The 17,786-nt window shown below is 48.3% G+C and overlaps 3 protein-coding genes across 9 annotated transcripts in view; 2 read left to right on the plus strand and 1 right to left on the minus strand.

Annotated features, from left to right (window-relative positions):
* Positions 1-4,982, plus strand: part of LOC135370982 (RIMS-binding protein 2-like) — a 66,214-nt gene extending 61,232 nt beyond the window's left edge. For 6 of the 7 annotated variants that reach the window (XM_064604936.1, XM_064604937.1, XM_064604940.1 and 3 more), the window contains one exon: positions 500-4,982. In XM_064604936.1, the coding sequence (XP_064461006.1) occupies positions 500-952 (453 nt within the window). In that variant the 3' untranslated portion in view covers positions 953-4,982. The remainder of the gene's footprint in view (positions 1-499) is intronic. The other variant, XM_064604941.1, reaches the window with a different exon arrangement.
* Positions 4,983-7,602: 2,620 nt separating this feature from the next.
* On the plus strand, positions 7,603-8,905 carry LOC135370985 (uncharacterized). The gene is made up of 3 exons (XM_064604945.1): positions 7,603-7,727; positions 8,244-8,352; positions 8,722-8,905. The coding sequence occupies exons 1-3, from the start codon at positions 7,657-7,659 to the stop codon at positions 8,851-8,853; spliced, it is 312 nt and encodes a 103-aa protein (XP_064461015.1). The 5' UTR covers positions 7,603-7,656; the 3' UTR covers positions 8,854-8,905.
* On the minus strand, positions 8,878-15,858 carry LOC135370984 (monocarboxylate transporter 5-like). The gene is made up of 5 exons (XM_064604943.1): positions 15,455-15,858; positions 12,842-13,050; positions 11,384-11,527; positions 10,169-11,308; positions 8,878-9,071 (listed from the first exon to the last, which is right to left on the minus strand). Exons 2-5 carry the CDS (start codon positions 13,044-13,046, stop codon positions 8,911-8,913), a joined length of 1,650 nt encoding a protein of 549 aa, XP_064461013.1. The 5' UTR covers positions 13,047-13,050; positions 15,455-15,858; the 3' UTR covers positions 8,878-8,910.
* Between the last annotated feature and the right edge of the window lie 1,928 nt (positions 15,859-17,786).

Below are 17,786 nucleotides of genomic sequence, written 5' to 3' on the forward strand. Positions count from 1 at the left end.
AGAAGCTTCCTCTCGGTTCGGGTGCAGACAACAGACGCGTGTATGCCGAACTAAACGGTAGTAGAGTGTATCTTGAGAGTTGAGTACCAACTTTTTCCCTCGTGTAGTTAACCAGTCCCTCGCCACACTTTCGGCCAAAAAAATGCGTTAATTATGCGAGTAACACGCGGATACTATGGGGGCGTCTGGTATGTGGCGCATGTGGGCCCCTATGGTTCCATCATCGTACATAATCGCACCAGCACCAGTCAGTTGTCACAGAGCGTCCTCTCGGTTATTCAGCGAGCAGAAACAACTCTCACGGTGTAGCCATTCGACAGTCGTTCTGTCCTGGTGATTGGACGTAGCTGCTGACCTTATCAGTCCGAGATCGAACCCACAGCCTTCAGATGCAGCTGATAGTTACACTAGGTCGTGAAGGGAACAGATTAATGGAGTTGTACACCATTTGATCAACACAAAATATGACAGTGCGTCTAAACTTCCGTTATTTTCGCAGAGCTGCGCGACCCGACCATGCACTCGTACCAGCGTCCGCCCCCATCTGGTCCGCCCCATGGAGGCCCGTTCCCTCCAGGATGTGCCCCAATGGGTGGGCCGCACCACCCCGCCCCACCGCCGAAGGAGGTTGGAGGACACCTCGGTGAGTCGCACCCCACCTGGCAGCAGCCCTACGACCACCAGCGAGGAGGAGGCGGGGGCCCTAACCAGGGGCCCCCGGTATCGGCAGGTGGATCATTCGACAACCCGGCGTCTCGCAGCGGGCGGGGTTATGACGGCCGAGGTTCTTACACGAGAGGCCCAGAGGACAGGCACTATGGACCTACCAGATCCGGGCCTCAGAGGTGGTGAAACCAGGGGGGTAGTTAGCAAGGCGAAGACAAAGAAGTCAAGGTTTCGATTCCTACACGTTCTCAAATGCTTGTTTCGTGGTAAAAGAAAGAAAGAGTAACAGGCTGATAGGATGAGAATGACGATGGTAGGCTGATAGATCGTTGTCCCGTGATAGGTTCTGTTCAGCCCAGCATTCCTTGTTCAGCTTGATTTGAAGCACGAAGGTATGTGCGTGCTGTGATGATTGTACGGCCCTGTTTTATTCGTCGGTCCTTCCACTCTCTCATGCCATGAAGCGTTATCGTGATAATTTGTGTTCACAATTTGCGTTTTACACGAAATTACCGTGTTGGCATGCCTGGCGAACGCCGAGCGAGGGCATTGGCGCACATGTTGTTATTGAATCATGGCGCAATACACACGTGTTAAGCGCGAAGACTTCCTTCTATCAATAATTCGCGTTGGACTATTCCCGTACCAAAAGTCCGACTACGTCTTGTCTGTCATTCCTAAGCAGTATCTGCAACCCTTCATCTAGGATCGAGTGCTGTGCTGGAGAAGCTGAGGAAATGCGTAAATGCACGTGGCGAAATTGCACGCAGTGTTTTGACAAGGCGAACGCACAGTACAGGTGTGCCGCATACTTGGTGGAATTGGGAAACGTACGTAGTATACCAGACAGCACAGAGTTGGAAGCCAGCGAGAGACCACCGCCCCTCAGATCAACGTTGCCAGCTGGAACACTCTGTAGGGAACTCTCAGCTCGCATGCTCGTAGTGTAAAATACGAACTTGATGCAATACGACACGAAGCAGGGTTTGTTGGAAGGAACACAGACCTAGCGTGTGCACCACCGAAGCGTTACCTTCGTAAGGTTTCAGCCGTGAGGAAGACATATCCTGAATTGTGAATATGCACTTGAAACACGTATCGTGCCAACACAACACAACCATTGCACGTTCTTATATATGGGGACTTATATGGTACCCAGGTTCCTTCTGTGCTCTGAAAGCCACTCATTCCAAAGCAGGAAGGGGTGGGTAATTTTTGAGCGGTGTTCCTTTCGAAGTATGTACCCACCTATTATGATAGGTCGTGCACAGCACTCTGGCAGGACATGCGCTGTATTCCCACCGCTTTATTCTTTTATGAACGCTACCTGTCTCGTTGCCTGTATTAGTAATATTGTCAGTTCAATCGATAGTGGTGACTTCAACTGTCCCCCTGCATGAGAGTGCGTATTATCGCGCGCAGAGTGATTTACGGAGCACGACAAACTCTCAAACTGCCAGTGTTGCTCCGGTATATCTTATTCCCCTCTGAGTTAAAAGCGTCGTGGCTTTCTCCGTTTTTCTCCGCGCACCCACATATCCGTGTACATAACATGTTTTCGAGCTGGTCCGAAGAGTGTACCTACGTACCCCGCCTTCATGGAGGGAGGGTTAGGCAAAAAAAAAAAAGGAAAGGACGCGATGGTGGCGAGTGCGGACAAACGTGTGTCTCGCACATCCGCAGGATTACTTTGACGTGCCTTTTTCAGTTTAGCTTCACTCCCTTTTAGCGATTGTACATATAAAAATCCCTCCGTGCAGTTGTACAAAATGATTACGTGTTTTATGCTACGCGGACGTGACTGTTGCGGTTCGTCGTGATTCTTCGTCGGGGCACCATTCTCGTGAAGGGTTAACAGGGCAGGCCTCTGTACGTCATAAGCTCCGGGGCGGAACCTGCACTGTACCTGTTGCTCGAAGCAACTTATACGTACACTGGTGCGTTCTCCGCTTCTTGTAGTTGTTGTTATCAGACGGTAGCCTGGTAAATTTCCGTCTAAAAAGCGAACTTCGCCGGACATTACGCTCAGCACTAGGCGTTGTTCACTATGACATCGTTCAAAAAAAAAAAAAAAAAAGTCATCTTCACGTATTCTTTGCCGCGGGACACGAAGAATTCCCATGCAGGAGCGGCCGAGGCAAAGCATTGACGCAGTTGATGCCATGTGAAAGGGAACGCCCCCGTGGCGTCATACTGACGTCACTCATACGTCTATCGTCGCGGTAATTTCAAACTGCGTGCATTCCAATTATTCGCAATGTCAATACAAAATTATACCGATCAAGTCGGCGACAATTGAAGCACGGATACGGTAAATAACGGAATCTATTACCCGCGAATTAATCAATTGAACAAAAGCCTGACAATTAATGCTAGGAGAACGAACTGTGCCTTTAAGGCGGCATTGATGCAGGTAGTGCACGCCCTCAAATGTCCTGCAGCCAGTGCAAAGACAAGGACGGTAACAAAGCAAGTAGTAAGTAACCTGCCCGCGTACAATTCACGAGGACTGGGCCCCTGGTCTGCAGCTCTAATATAGTCCTGTCGGTCTAAGAGCCGTTCGTTTCTTGTCCACGTTTTCTCTGAGGATTCGACATCATTTCGGCAGTTTTTTGTAATAGACGTTTTCGTACGTCGGATGTATCGCAATCCGTTCCGCTCAGGTAACTTTACAGCTAAAGGGTTGTGCAAGTGAATAAGCTTTCAGCGTCTCCAGGTATAAATTTTCTCGTACAGAATCCTCCACATATATAGCTTCTGACACTACATGTACCGCTCCCCACAAGTGATCTTTTCACAGTTCAATTTTACTACGCAGTCCATTGATAACAGTATGACGCCCGCGTAACAGGTATAACAAAAATGATTTAAAAATAAAAAGATCAAACTGAGTTCATCGCATGCAAATGTGTGATCGATACATTTCCGGTTCAGTTTCGATAGTTCGATAGTTTTGTTTCAGTTTGTCTTGGGTGCCCACACGGTGGGTGCCCAGCGGGCCTCTTGAAACTATCCATGATAGCGGTACCAATCGCAAAAAAAGAAAAACTCTTCCACGGTACATGTGATAGTCACCGTTATGGATGGGGGGAGGGGGAAGCTGCCCTCGAATCACTTTAATCGGCGGTGAGGCGTATATATGCTCAAAAACGTTTTTACGAGACAGTCTAAAATACTCTTACCTTTGAAGTGCCACTGCGGACAGAATGTCGTGTTTTCATAAACCCACCGAACTTACGTCATTCCAATCTACGCGACGTCACACACTGTGTTCTCCCAAAATATTGTTGTTCTCTGCGACGCGGAAGTATGTCAAAATTAATTTCTAGTTTCGTACAGTATGACGTCATGGGGTACCCCAGTCTACCCGCGCGTCTATGGCTCTTCCAAAGTCGATTTCCGTCTCCTCGCCACAGCTGCCGGCAGTCTTCCAACGTGAGACGGAGAGCGGAGACGCGTGCTGTTGCCGCACTCTTAAAACAGAACTTCACCACACAGCACGCTCTTGCCAGCCAATCACCATCCCAAGTGGCATTGTTCTGCCCCCTGATTAGAAAAAAAATAAATAAAAAAGAACGGTGGGATAGGTGGCGTACGCCTTTTTATGACACTGATGTAGTTATGTTAATTGTCACAAAAAGGTGTACGCCCGGCGCTTTCCACAAATCTGGAGTAATAACGGTATCATTCTGCGCAGTGGTTGACCTCCGGTGAAGTTCGGTTTTAAAAGTGTAGGAGACCGACGCCAGGGGTCCCGATGACGTCACCCACTCTCGGAGAATCCGAAACTGTGACGTTTCGCAGGTTGTTTCTCGTTGACTGCATTTATAGTTTGCGCACCAAGTCTCCGAGCGAGGTTGATTTTTAACACAACGTGAAATAAATATTTTGTTTTTGTCCGTAGTGGCACTATAACACCACCCACAGCAGCGCCTGTAAACGACAGATTACCGCAACTATTTGTTACGCACATTTTGTATCGTGACTCATGGCATTGTGTTCAGTGAAATCGTTTCACAGGTGATACTTGTGGTCGCACATTTTCCTTCATTGTTTGGACGGTCTTCCTCTGATGTTTCTCAAAGTGTGATTTGTACACCTTCACCCAACTTGGCTGAAGTCGGCCGCACCTGGTTCACGCGCTGGCCTATGCGGAGAAAAAAAAAATCTAAACAGGAAGGCACTCGCAATGTTGCTCTTGGACTCACTGTAACTTGTTGTGTATGAGTAATTGTGTTGTATAAAATGACACAGCTGGTGAGAACCCGCCAGCGATTTTGTACAGAAAGTAGGTGTATTAAATATCATTTGACGACTTACAACGTGACTGGAAAAAGGCACTTCATCGCTTGTTCTTGTTCGTTATCGGGAGCATGGCATGCGTGGCGAACAACACGTAGGGAGCGACTTTTTCGGGTTAAACCCGATTCCGGCCGGCTATCCCCCCTCCCCCCCCTTCCCAAACTGACTTCCGACCAATTCGGGTTAAACTCGATTTCTCCCCGAATTCCTTTCCTCAAGTGACGTTTCTACTAAAGACAAACAAAGGTCGCCACGTGTAACACATGTAAGAATACGTACACTGACGTTCCCAGAAATACACCCATGTGTGTTCGCACTGTCTATGCCTTCAGGGATTAGCACTATTAGGTCACACACACACACAAAAAGATTAGGAAATGACTTAATAGACAAGAGTAGAAACAAAAACGCCCGATAACACCCGAAGACAAAATTATCGCATGATTTGTTCGCAAATTATGGATTTTAAAATAGCGCACGATTCCCCCCCCCCCTCGAAATCTGAGAAAGGCATTTGACCCGAAAATGTCACTCCCTCAATATATGCGCGTCAACTGCGGTGATCTCTCCCTGCCCCTTCAGCCGTGTTGTGACGTCGGATCATACGAGCGCGTTTATTGGCTGCCGAGAATCGTCTGCTACAGCGAGCGAGGGGAGTTAGCCGACGAGCGCCGTAATAGGTTGGCAGCAGACAGGTAGGTTATGATGCCGGCGTAGTTGAACAGCTCCTAACTGGCTTGCTGCTGACGTAGCCGACACGTAGCCACCTTCTTTTGTTTTAGACCCAGTGTTATGCGCATGCGATGTAGTACTGCTGCCGCTGTACTTGACGAGCAGTGCGCAGTTGGTAGCGACTTCGACACAGTGTTGCCCGTTATTTTCAATTTTATTTTTCTATCAAACTATAAATTTTCTTAGATTGCAGCTCTGGAGTGCCGTATATTAGGACTTTCTTGCACACCAGGATCCCAGGGCTTGCCTAATTTCTACTGCTCGTGGTATTTCCCATCGCTTATGTCTCGTCGTCTCGGATGTGGTCGTACGTGGCACAATCAAACGACGGGAACCTGTAGGCTGTTCTTTTGGGCGACAATGTCCCATCAATGGCAGTGCGCATCTGGGCAGGTGTTCAACGACGATGTTCCAAAATCATTGGAGGAGTTGCAAAAATCATTGTGCTTCTGACCATTGTCCCGGATTGTCCCGGACCATTGTGCTTCTGACCATTGTCTCTCTTCATATCGTCGCTTTCTCGCACAAATAGCTTCCAGTCACAGACAAGAGGGGGGGGGGGGGGGGTCCTGATGTCCTAACCCCGTTCCGAAATTGCTGTACTTGAGTTTCGATTGACCCTACACTGTTAAAACAGAACTTCACCGCATAGCACGTTCCTATAGGCAACGACCATTCCGAATGATATCATTCTGTGTCCTGGTTTGTTCAAAATAGGGGGAGGCGCCTATCTGGCGCCGCCTTTCATTTTCAACAAATCGGGGACACGCAGTGCTATCATTCGGAATGGTGGTTGGCTCGGAGCGTGCTATGTGGTGAAGTTCTGTTTTAACAGTGTACACTCTTAAAAATGAATTTCACCACATAGCACGCTCCTAGCCAACCATCACCCTGAATGACAACGTTCCCGCCATAGATTTGTTGAAAACGGGAGGAGGAGCCTATTTTGTGCCGTGCATAATGGCACAAAATAGGCTCCTCCTCCCGTTTTCAGCAAATCAGGGGCGAGAACGTTGTCATTCGGGATGATGGTTGGCTAGGAGCGTGCTATGTGGTGAAGTTCATTTCTAAGAGTGTAGGTAGTGTAGTACATAGGTTACTCTCCAAGGCAGGACAGCCCCGCCAGGAAAATCCTGGATCCGCGGAACATGGTCAATCAGGTAGCCAGAGTAGCCAATCAGGCTTTGTGTATCTGCACTTTAAAAACAGATGGTGGTGGTGCTCGTGAAGGGGCTCGCCGTTGTCGGCCGCACAACTTCAGAACTACAAACAGAACTTCACCACATAGCACGCTCTTAGCCAATCACCATCCCGAATGACATCGTTCTGCCCCCTGATTGGTTAAAACGGGAGGCGTACGCCTTTTTGGAACACTTATGCCGTTCAAAAAAGAAAAAAGGCGTACGCCCCACGCTTTCCAGAAATCGGGAGTGATGTAAAGGTATCATTCTGTGCAGTGGTTGGCCTTCACCGTGCCAGTGGTGAAGTTCTGTTTTTAGAGTGTAGGTAACGTTTTCCAATAGAAATAAAGCTTGATAGCTTTTCAGCTATCAGCTACGTCAGCGGCGTGACGTAGTCATTGAGAGACTGCCAATCACGATCGGCACTCCACGATAGCCACAGAAAGTCTGCGTTCGAGAGAAATCGTCAGCTGCGAGTCTTCAAAACGCCGTTGAGTGGGATACGGCTATGACGAACTATATAGTATTTCGCTAAACTACACGTTCGCTATACATCTGAAGCGTAATTCACTTAAACTGCATCACAGAGAGGGATTCCTCATTGAAGAGTCTTAAGTTTTAACGATGTCTTCACGTGTTTCTACATGGCCATATTGGAGCTTCTTAAATGCCCCATAAAACCTCGAATGAACTCACGCGATTGTCATGCGGCAATCAATGGCGGTTCTTCAATGCATTACGTTCAGCTCGTGAACTTTAACTGGATGTAAGCTTGATGAAAGTTGCTCGATGTACTATGCCGAGTTTGACAGCACTCTTGCTGCTCACCGCAAGTTTGTTCGAAAGGTAAGTTCGATCTCTGTTTCGGCACGGGCTATGAGCACGCGGAGTATGGCGCATTCCAAGTAACAGAATGTGTGTTGTGAAGTATCGTACAGAGCTTTCTACTGAACAGCTGGGTCAGACAGGGCTTGAATCGGGCAATAAGTCAAGCTTGGAAGGACCTGTACTCACGCACTCGAGTTTCGACATATACATATATTGTTGGCAGAAGCGGTGACGATTACTCTTCAACCTCCAGAATGCTGTTCCCGTTGTGTCAGACGTTGTACTCAGTCTAATGAATTACCTTGCGAATTAAATACGTCACCAGCAAACTACGAAGTCACATATGATACCGCATTTACTCGCATAATTGACGCACGCTTTTAAAGCTACATGAGCTTTCATTGCACGTTGTCTATGCCAGTCTTTGTCTTCCAGAGCGTTCTACCATGATCAGGTCTTTCGAGTACATCCGTATCGCTTGAATCCAGAAAAGCGTTTCAGTGCCTCAGTTGCATGTGTCACTTACCGATGCAGGTATGACTGCTTCACCGTGTCGTGCGACGTGGTGAAGTGTGCCGAGGTAAATGACGCCAACTGTACCTACGGCATCGGGAAAAACGGCTGTTGCTACGAGTGTGCCAGAGTACGTTCGACTCCTTTATAGTATTTGCGGTACAGCCTCGTTATAACGAAATGAACAGGACCGGAAGAAAATTCGATTTATACGGAAGTTCGATATAGCTGGGTTTGACATGCGGGCACTTCGTACTAAGCGGAGTCGGTTGGCATTACTGTTCGAATAATGCATGTATTATGGCTACACACACGCACACACGTAAAGAGACGGTGATGAGATGGGGCTGATGCCGGCCAGCAGACTGGGCGCTGCGCCAGTGCCATTTGGCCATCATTGCATGAAACTTCGAATAAAGGGAACATTTGAATAGAACGGTTTCGTTATAACGAGTGCTCACTGTATTCTCATATTCTCGACGCCACTGATTACTTTCAGGGCCCGGGTGAGACCTGCGTCTCGAACGTGAAAGAGTGTGGAACTGGCATGATATGTCGCACTGGATACTACAATCCGCTCATGCCAAAAGCGGGCGTATGCATTTACATGGACGTCCTCGAGATTAATTAAGACATGTCTAGTGATATCTGCAAGTGAAATAAAGCGTGTAGCATATAATTCATTTATTCAGGTCATTACTGCGTTTCCAGCACTTATGCTTCGACCAGCGCGTTGTTTTATTTTTCTCCGAACGATCTCGCATAACCATAGCATGGCAACGAAGAGACAACACACTCCAATGAAGTAAAACAGTCCTGTGTAAGATCCCACGTTGTCCTTGAAGTGTCCTGAAAATATCAGGCAAAACGGCATTAAGGACTTCGAAATTGTGCTCGTGAAGTTTCTACTTATGTCGATCGAGGGAATGGAAACAGGACAAAAAAGATTACATGCTTCCACATAAATTTCCCCATGAAGAGGCCTATTTAAGAGGCCAATTTAATGCTAATATCTCTCAGTAACACAAAAAGCTCAAAGATAATACAAATTCTCCGTGTCACCGTAGGTGGTGTGCTTCTTTCGTAGACGATGTTCTTTTCTATATAACCTTCGATGCACCGCTTTGCCATAGCAGTATGGCAAAGCTGTGACCATTGTTCGGCAAGTGAACTTTTAGGAATGCACACAAATACACATTACCAACCGGGACGGGAGGTATACGAGCACTCTCCGGCTTGCCTCCTCCCTAGAGATGATTCTGCCATGAAATTCACAGCGTCTATTCATCACCAATAATGTACCCACCTAGGGATCGTCTGAGCGCTTTGTCCCTGTTTTTTCGGGAGCCCTGCAGGATATTGTATCTAGGTTATTGTCGCCTTTCATCGTCTACAACGTTGGATGCACCACAACCCAGGACGTGACGTCATTGTTCAGCTTTATTACTTCCGTGCGCCCATTGCCTGGTGTTCCTGTTGTAGAGGAGATGGTGTTCCTCTACACGAATCCTGACCGGCGATGATGGAATGTCCCAGCTTGCACATGTGCGTGGCCTCACGCTAGGACGGTGCCGGTAGAACTGGCTGCCAGGCGCAGTAGCGCGTGGCAGCAGAGGCACGTCGTCGTCGTCCACGGGCCGCCACATCACTCCCCCCCCAGACGCGGAGCGGTGCATGCAGTTGATGTCCGCGTCAATACCGCGAAGAGGAGAATGAGGACGACTCGTGGGGTGTTGGACGGCCGAGCACACGGCTTGTGATCGTGTAGGTTGATGCATCTGCAGCGGAATGGCATGAACAAGCGCGCAGTGATCCGGGCGGTTCCATTGATGAGGTGTGAGTGCCGGGTGGTTGAGTGGTTGTGCCGCCACACTGTCTATGCGTGTTGGTAACCTTATACTATGTCACACTCCATAAAGTTACTCGTGTACTACTAGGATACTGACCTGCTAGTTTTGGGCATCCGAAGTACGCCACTCCCATTGCGAACCTGCTAATTCCATTGGCCATGCCAAAGTTCTGAAGACCCACGGAGTCAGCCATGATAGGTCCAAAGAGCACCACTACACAACCGCTAGACCACCCGAACGCGGCACATAGCGCGAGTAGCCACGGGAATGAGTAAACTAACGGAAACACGATGCAAATGCTTCCAGTCAAAAGGTTGCTGGCACACATCATCGTGCGCCTTTCCAGACACTTCGTATCAGACGCTATCCCAGAGAGCAGTCTCGCGCAGGCGTCTCCGACAGCCGTTACAGACAGCATCACGGCACCTTCTTGTCTGGAGAAGCCTTTCTCTTCCGCAAAATCCACCAAGACAACCAACACCAACAAAGAGTATATGCTACAGACAGCACCTATGGTTACCAGGTAGAACGCCTGGTACTTCATGAATGCGAAGTGTGTTGCGCACATACTGAATACTGGCGCACAGTTTCTGTCTTTTTTTGCAGACGACGTGCTATGGATGTCGTCTATCTGCACTTTTCCATTTTCTTCTTGGAGCTTGGAATGATCGAGTAGAGTCTGCTCTGTGTCATGCTCCTCAATGCTATAAAAATGAGCTGACGAATTTTCTGGCTGGACATCACATATTTTCCTTTTGACAACGCTCCCTAAATGATCCGCTGTGGTCTCGTCTCGTTTGGAGCCTTCTTGAAGAACCGGCCCTTGAGCGGCTTCCTGCGGATCATCGATCCACGCTATTTTTCTGTCCCCCGAGCATTCGTTGTTTCCAGTTGTTTCACGAAGAGCTCCTTCCTGGTCGACTCCATTGTCGTCTGTTCCATCTTTATTGGGCTGCACATTGTCGATGATCGGTGCTTGAACTGGTGCGACTTTGTTGTGAGGGGGATCTCTGTACAGTAGAGGACCGGCAAGCGAATTTAGACACAGTCCGCCAGAGATGAGAAATGCTCCTTTTGAACCGTAGTGGTCTATCAGCATCTGGAACAACGGGGGAAATGCAAATGCCGCAAGCGTTCCGCCGCTATAGTTTATTCCTGCGCCCGAGGCTCGATACTTTTTAAAGTATTGGTTGATGACAATGTCGTTGATGACGAGAGCAACCCCTATGCCGATTCCTGCAAGAGAGTAGCATGAATATTCAAGTCGCGATGATTTGGGACAAAAGATAAAGCACCGAAGGCTTGACGCACCGTTGAATACGCCAAGCAAGATGATGAACGAAGAAATGTCGTTGACGGCGAAACATAAAATAGTGCTAATACTAAGCACCAAAGAGCCAACCAGACAAATCGCTCTGGTTGAGAATAACTTGGCCAGAACCCCCACTGCTGGTCCTGCATATAAAGAGAGGGATGATGTACATCTTGATGCAAGAGCAAGCGTGTGTACCCAAGCAATAGCGTCTCATCACAAAACAAACATATCACACTAAGCGTGTAGTCACACGAGCAACATCCTAATGGAATATTCTACTGGAAGAAATGCAATATATATAAATATATATATAATGCAGGGAAAAAAGCAATTAAAGAAACAAGTAAATGACACTAGACGTGTTTGAAATTCAAAATTACAGGTTAAGATGGCTTCTATGGCTGCACGCAGAGAAACAGATGCTCAGGGAACGATGCGACAGCACCAGAGGACACGTGTTTCGCCGTGTTTGCGGCTCGTCAGCTCTGGGTAGCTGCGCATCGTTCAGAATTGGCAAACACTGTGGCATTGAGGAGTGCTCAGTCACCCTCCCAGGTGTATATCGCTCGCTGAGTGACCCCTGGTTTGCCAATTCCGAACGATGCGCAGCTACCCAGAGCTGACGAGCCGCAAACACGGCGAAACACGTGTCCTCTGGTGCTGTCGCATCGTTCCCTGAGTATCTGTTTCTCTGCGTGCAGCCATAGAAGCCATCTTAATCTGTAATTTTGAATTTCAAACACGACGATGGGTAGACGAGCGGTCTGCCTGCCTAGCTGGCGGCATGTTGGTCGGGGAGAAGGGAATCTCCGAGACGTCTCCGAATATTGAATGTTGAGTCTGCATTATCCAATAATTTTCGGCCCGCGTCACTTCATTCGACGAAAGTGACGCACATCGAGAGCTCTTCGCACTCGGCGGCGACGAATTTCTACAGCGGTGGCGGTCCCACCCTTTGCTTTTGGTGCAAGGGTGCTAAGTATCTGTCCAAGGTGTCCCTCCATGAACAGTACCTCTCTTTCATTTCCCATCACTCGTCTCATGCTCCATCGAGTGTAGATAGTGCATATCTCACCTCTCCCCACTCACCTCTCGTGTCATGAAGAGTTGCAATGCATATATCGCCCCTCATAGCTCATGTATCGTAAATATTGTTCTCGCGGTGCTGACCATGTCCTGACCGTTCCACGCCGCATTAAATTTTCCTACCACACACAGCTATGACTTTTTCCGCTGGAGCATTCTGGTGGATGTTATCTCGTGCGAATACACGTTAATTGGAGTCCGAGAAGAACGTACAGAGACAACAGCGGCGTGTACGGCATATAGGACCCCTGACACGTTTAGAGCACGTCCTCATCTCAGCCTCATTAGATCCTAGTGAAATGTTGCCTGTGAATGGCAGCCAACCCTATTATTTATTCATCAAGCACTTTATAATGATCTTAAGTTACCGAATAGACAAGCCACGCTGAAGCTGACGCTGATGACCCAGGTGGCCTGCTCTCTGGTGGCGCCATACTCGGAGACCAGCGCAACGAAGACGATTGCGCCGGACCTTCTCACTATGCTCAACCACATGAGGTTCCAGAAACAACCCACGGCCACCACCCAAGACCATGGACTGTCTGGAACTATTTTCTCGTTTCTGTTCGTCATGTGCCTACAAGCAGATATGACAGGGACTTAGTGTACAATAGCGGAAGTTCCATTTACTACCGCATGCTCTAGGTTTCACTTTAGCTCTACACTGTTAAAATAGAACTTCACCACATAGCACGCTCCTAGCCAACCATGATTCCGATTGATATCATTCTGTGTATTGATTTTTTGAAAATGGGAGGAGGCGCCTATCTGGGACAGATTATCTTGTCCCAGATAGGCGCCTCCCCCCTGTTTTGAACAAATCATGACACAGAATGATATCATTCGGTATGATGGTTGGCTAGGAGAGTGCTATGTGGTGAAGTTCTGTTTTAACAGGGTATAATCGTTCTTCCTTTCTTTCTGTTTTCGCGGCCTGAGTCTATGAGCGACGTTGATTTCATTCAAAAACTGTAATTGCTTGTTTTTTTGTTTTTTTTTGTTCGCAGTGGCACTTTAAACTGGGTTGTGTTTTCCGTGGAGAAGATGCGCAAGGTGCATCTGCAAGTATAGAACTAACCCTGCACTCTTAAAACAAAGCTTCACCACATAGCACGCTGAAGGCCAACCATTGTGCAGAGTGATAGTATCACTCTTGATTTGTCGAAAGCGCGGGGCGTACGCCTTTTTGTGACAATAAACATTTCCGCATAAGTGTCACGTTTTCAACAAATCAGTGGCGAGAACGTTAATTATCATTCGGGATAATGGTTGGCTAGGAGTGCGCTATGCGGTGAAGTTTCATTTTTAAGAGTGTGCTCCCTGAGACCCCGCCCGAGTTTGACGTAGACATGAAGTCCGGAACAACCAATGTCATCGCGTGTGTTTCACCACGTAATAACTGTGAGCTGCAACACATGTCAACGCCATTATCATTCTGAACAGGGTGCAATATTTATACTCTGATAGACCCTTCCTTGATACACTCTTAGAAATGAACTTCGCCGCATAGCACGGTCCTAGCCAACCATAATCTCGACTGATATCGTTATCTGCTCGGATTTGTTGAAAACGGGAGGCGTACGCCTTTTTTGTGACAATTATGAACAGCATAAGCGTCACAGAAAAGGCGTACACCCCCTGTTTTCAACAAATCAGGGCAGACAACGGTATCATTCGAGATTATGGTTGGCTAATGGTTGGCTATGGTTGGCTAATGGTTGGCTATGGTTGGCTAATTTTTAAGAGTGTGGACCCCCTTCTGCTTGATAGGACTTCGCCCATTCGGATTAATAGGAAAACGCCGGTTGCACGTACAACTGCACTGGGGGGGGGGGGGGGGGGGGAGAGAAGGCGAAAAACCAGAAATGTTACTCGTAAATGGCTTTGTCACTACAAGTTACAATAAGCGGTTTTACCCAGTGCACAAAGACGACACGTTAGCGGCAGTGTTTTGCACCCAAGTATTTTCCGTGTCGTCAAGAGCACTTGCGACGCAAACTAACCCGTTCGTGCCCCGCTACGTCTGATAGCGCAAACTAATGCGTGGGGGGAAAGCATACACCAGTAATACGCATATTAGTGTATCATATGAAATTAGTATCATATGGGGTTGTTGCAAAGGAGGGAAAATTACGCCATGTCCTGTGCGAGTAGTCCCTTTCACTCTGTTGATTGGCTATGTCCTGGACGGTCGTCGAATTTCTCGCCGCATACGACATTGCAAGATGTTCCCGATGGCCTTTCCATGACGCTCCTGTCGTCTGCTACAACGTTCCGCCATTATGCTTTGCTGCTTGCTTACGCTTGTTATTTCCCCTGCAATCTACCGGAAATTCGCAGTTCACGCTCGTATTGATACCGCTCGATTCTTAGACTCTCAGCTTCCGCTATTTCGTAACGTACGCAATGCGATTGCGAGGCACGCTACGCGTTCACGATACACTCTCGTTCAGTATTGCCTCCTCGACATTTTCTGAAGTGTGAACACCAACATACGTACAGTCAAGGGGATGAAACTCGCGAGTTCACTTGCGGACTAAAGTGAGGCGCTGCGAGCTTTTCGCGTCATGAAACATGATGAAACGTCAGAATTTTTACGTCGGAGCGCGAGTTCTCAACCGTCACGAGCCCATTGGCTCGTGAGGCCGCTCCTCCGGTATGCGAGCGCTCATTGGTTGGTTTGAAAATATGAACTTTCCTTGGCGCGCTCAAGCCGTCGACACTACAAGTGGCAGATCCAGAAGAGGGGGGGGGGGGGGTTGTGCGAGCGCCCCCCAAAACGTCACTTTATACATGGGAATTCCCTCTCCCCTCCCCCACTACGTGCTTCGACGAAGAAACCGCCCCCCCCCCCTCCCAAACAGAGGGTCTGGAGCCGCCCCTGCATACGTACATACTGTACGTGCTGCTGCGTGCGTTGCGTACGTGCTGATTGCGTGTCAAACATAACAACGGGAAAATGTAGGATCTATATGACTTACTTTCGTCGGTCACCGTTTTCCTCCCGCTGTGAGAGGTTTTCCAAGTTTGAGTTTTCTCACGCCGACGGATGATGTCCTTTTCTCTTCCCTTTTTTTTTTTTCCCGAGAAATGGGAATATATGAGGCGCACGGGTATCCTAGACACGACCGGGAGAGCCTCCTTCTAACCAAGGTCACAAACAAGCTGTGTCACTCGAAGGAGGAAACTGTAGTTGTTTCTTTGCCGGTTGCGTTCGTTCGCGTAATAAGGGGAAATGATAATAACGCGCTGTTCGTCTGAGACCTTACTCTCTGCGCGCATTTTATAAACAGGGTAAACTTGGCGCTAGTTAAAGAACGCTCGCATTCTATCACATCGCCTGCTAATGTTCGTGCAAAAAAAGAAGTCGATAAGGAGCTCCGACGGACGTCTCAAGCAGGCAGGAGAAAAATAGGCTGAGAACTGCTTGAGGAGCAGATAACTGATCAACAGCTGTCCCCATACGAATCACGGAACCATAGACTCCCAGTACATATGCTTTACTATATACCGGGTGTTTCAGTTCAATCCCCGGGCTAAATAATTCGCGAACAGGTGCACCAGTCGACGAACTTTCTTTTTTACAAGTATCTATCCGATAGCACCTGCAAGCTGCGCACCGTGTGAATGAGTGAGAGGCGCTCATTATTTAAATAGAAATTCAAATGAGTTTCGTAAAAAAACATAAGTTCTAAAGCAGGGTGCTAGCTGTCGGCATTAAAATGGGTACCACCCCTTTTGGGACCTTCAGTGGACACCTTTTAGAGAAAAATCTGTCACCGAAGCGGGTCATTTGTTGTTGTAATTAATTGGTTTCGGTTTACATATTTTGTCGCAGCTGGTCGCGATGAAGCGCAACAGGACGTAATTCATTGGTGTAAGGACATAATTCATTGGTGGATAAGGGAGTGGAAGAGCGTCCTTTTGCGCTTGTTTCTGCCTGTGTTTCCGTGCTATTGCTTGTTTCTGCCTGTGATGTACAGAGAGGCAAGTTCTATGCTCTAACGTAGTATATATGACAGTTTAATTACTTTCGAGGTCAAATGTGTGATAACGACAATATTTGTTGCGAACCTTGGTGCGAATCTACAATTGAAAATATTCTACCAAATGCGGCAATTTTTACCGTACACCAGAGATTGTGACCGGCAAATTGTTCTACATCGTGGAACACTGAACTTTGAAACACGACGTAGAAAGACGCGACCAGATTCAAGAAAAAAAATGTGTCAGTGAGCTTTACATGCCAATAGACCTTTTTACAAAAGCATGCAAGTCACCGTGAAGCTATCGAGTTACCGTACCTACCGGAATCAATAGAGAGTTTTTGTGCATCGTACGTTTTTCTGCACGCAGAGCGAGCGCTGGATGTCCCGCCGCTGAAGCGCAGTCGACCTCAGCCTTCCGTACTCTTCTCGGCCGACGGCAAATCGTTTTTCCGCATCCAGTGGGGGTGCTGTGAGTCAGCATGAGCTACAATGGTACGGCGGGCTCTGCGTGCTCTGTACAGGTCCCCTGATATGCAGTAAAATAAGATGATTAGACCTGTATAAGCACTCTCGCGTCATCGTACGGGATTTTACCGCAAAATCGCTCTTGTACCCAGAACTCGCGCTGGATGAGCCCTCGGCCATTCGCTGGTAGCGGAACTTTCCCAACTCGTTTTCCCGCACCCAGAGCGAGCGCTGGATGCCCCGCCGCTCCGCCTCCTCTGAGCCCGACGGCAAATCGTTTTTCTGCATCCGGAGCAAGCGCTGGATGCGCCGCCGCCGAAGCGCCGTCGACCTCCGCCTTCCGTATTCCCCTCGGCCGACGGTAAATCGTTTTCCCGCACCTTGCAAGAGTGCGGTGCTCCGGCATGAGCTACGCTGGTACGGCGTGCTCTGCGTGCTCAGAGGTTTGTTGTATTAAAATAAGGTGATTAGAGCTGAATAAGCACTTGGACGGCATCGTATAGCGGGCCGCTAATTCGAATACTGGAGCAGGTCGGCCGTTCTTCTTTTTTTCGTCGGCGCGGGCCTCTCGCCGTCCTTTTGTCGTTCACTATGTATCCTCCGTGTCGCGGGCCTCAACTCGACCAGCCCACCCTATAGTTCGATATTTGGAGGGATGCTAAAATTCGAATACAGGAGCACCCTGCTCTGAAGCCTTTTTTGTGACAGGCCCAGGACAGATAACGATATCATTCGAGATGATGGTTGGCTACACTCTAAAAACTGAACTTCACCGCATAGCACGCTCTGCGCCAACCATTGCCACGAATGATAGGGTTATCGCTTCTGATTCGAGGAGAGAGGGAGGCGTACGCCTTTT

The sequence above is a fragment of the Ornithodoros turicata genome, chromosome 10 (genome assembly GCF_037126465.1).
Source record: "Ornithodoros turicata isolate Travis chromosome 10, ASM3712646v1, whole genome shotgun sequence".
Classification (NCBI taxonomy): Eukaryota; Metazoa; Arthropoda; class Arachnida; order Ixodida; family Argasidae; genus Ornithodoros; species Ornithodoros turicata.

Bases quoted from the DNA above. Each gene is read 5' to 3' on its own strand.
- LOC135370985 (XM_064604945.1), top strand. From the start codon at position 7,657: ATGAAAGTTGCTCGATGTACTATGCCGAGTTTGACAGCACTCTTGCTG. The intron at 7,728-8,243 runs GTAAGTTCGATC...TTACCGATGCAG, and splicing joins ACCGCAAGTTTGTTCGAAAG to GTATGACTGCTTCACCGTGT. The intron at 8,353-8,721 runs GTACGTTCGACT...GATTACTTTCAG, and splicing joins GTTGCTACGAGTGTGCCAGA to GGCCCGGGTGAGACCTGCGT.
- LOC135370984 (XM_064604943.1), bottom strand. From the start codon at position 13,046: ATGACGAACAGAAACGAGAAAATAGTTCCAGACAGTCCATGGTCTTGG. The intron at 11,309-11,383 runs GTGCGTCAAGCC...ACTCTCTTGCAG, and splicing joins CTTGCTTGGCGTATTCAACG to GAATCGGCATAGGGGTTGCT. The intron at 9,072-10,168 runs GTCAGTATCCTA...TGATATTTTCAG, and splicing joins CGGATGCCCAAAACTAGCAG to GACACTTCAAGGACAACGTG.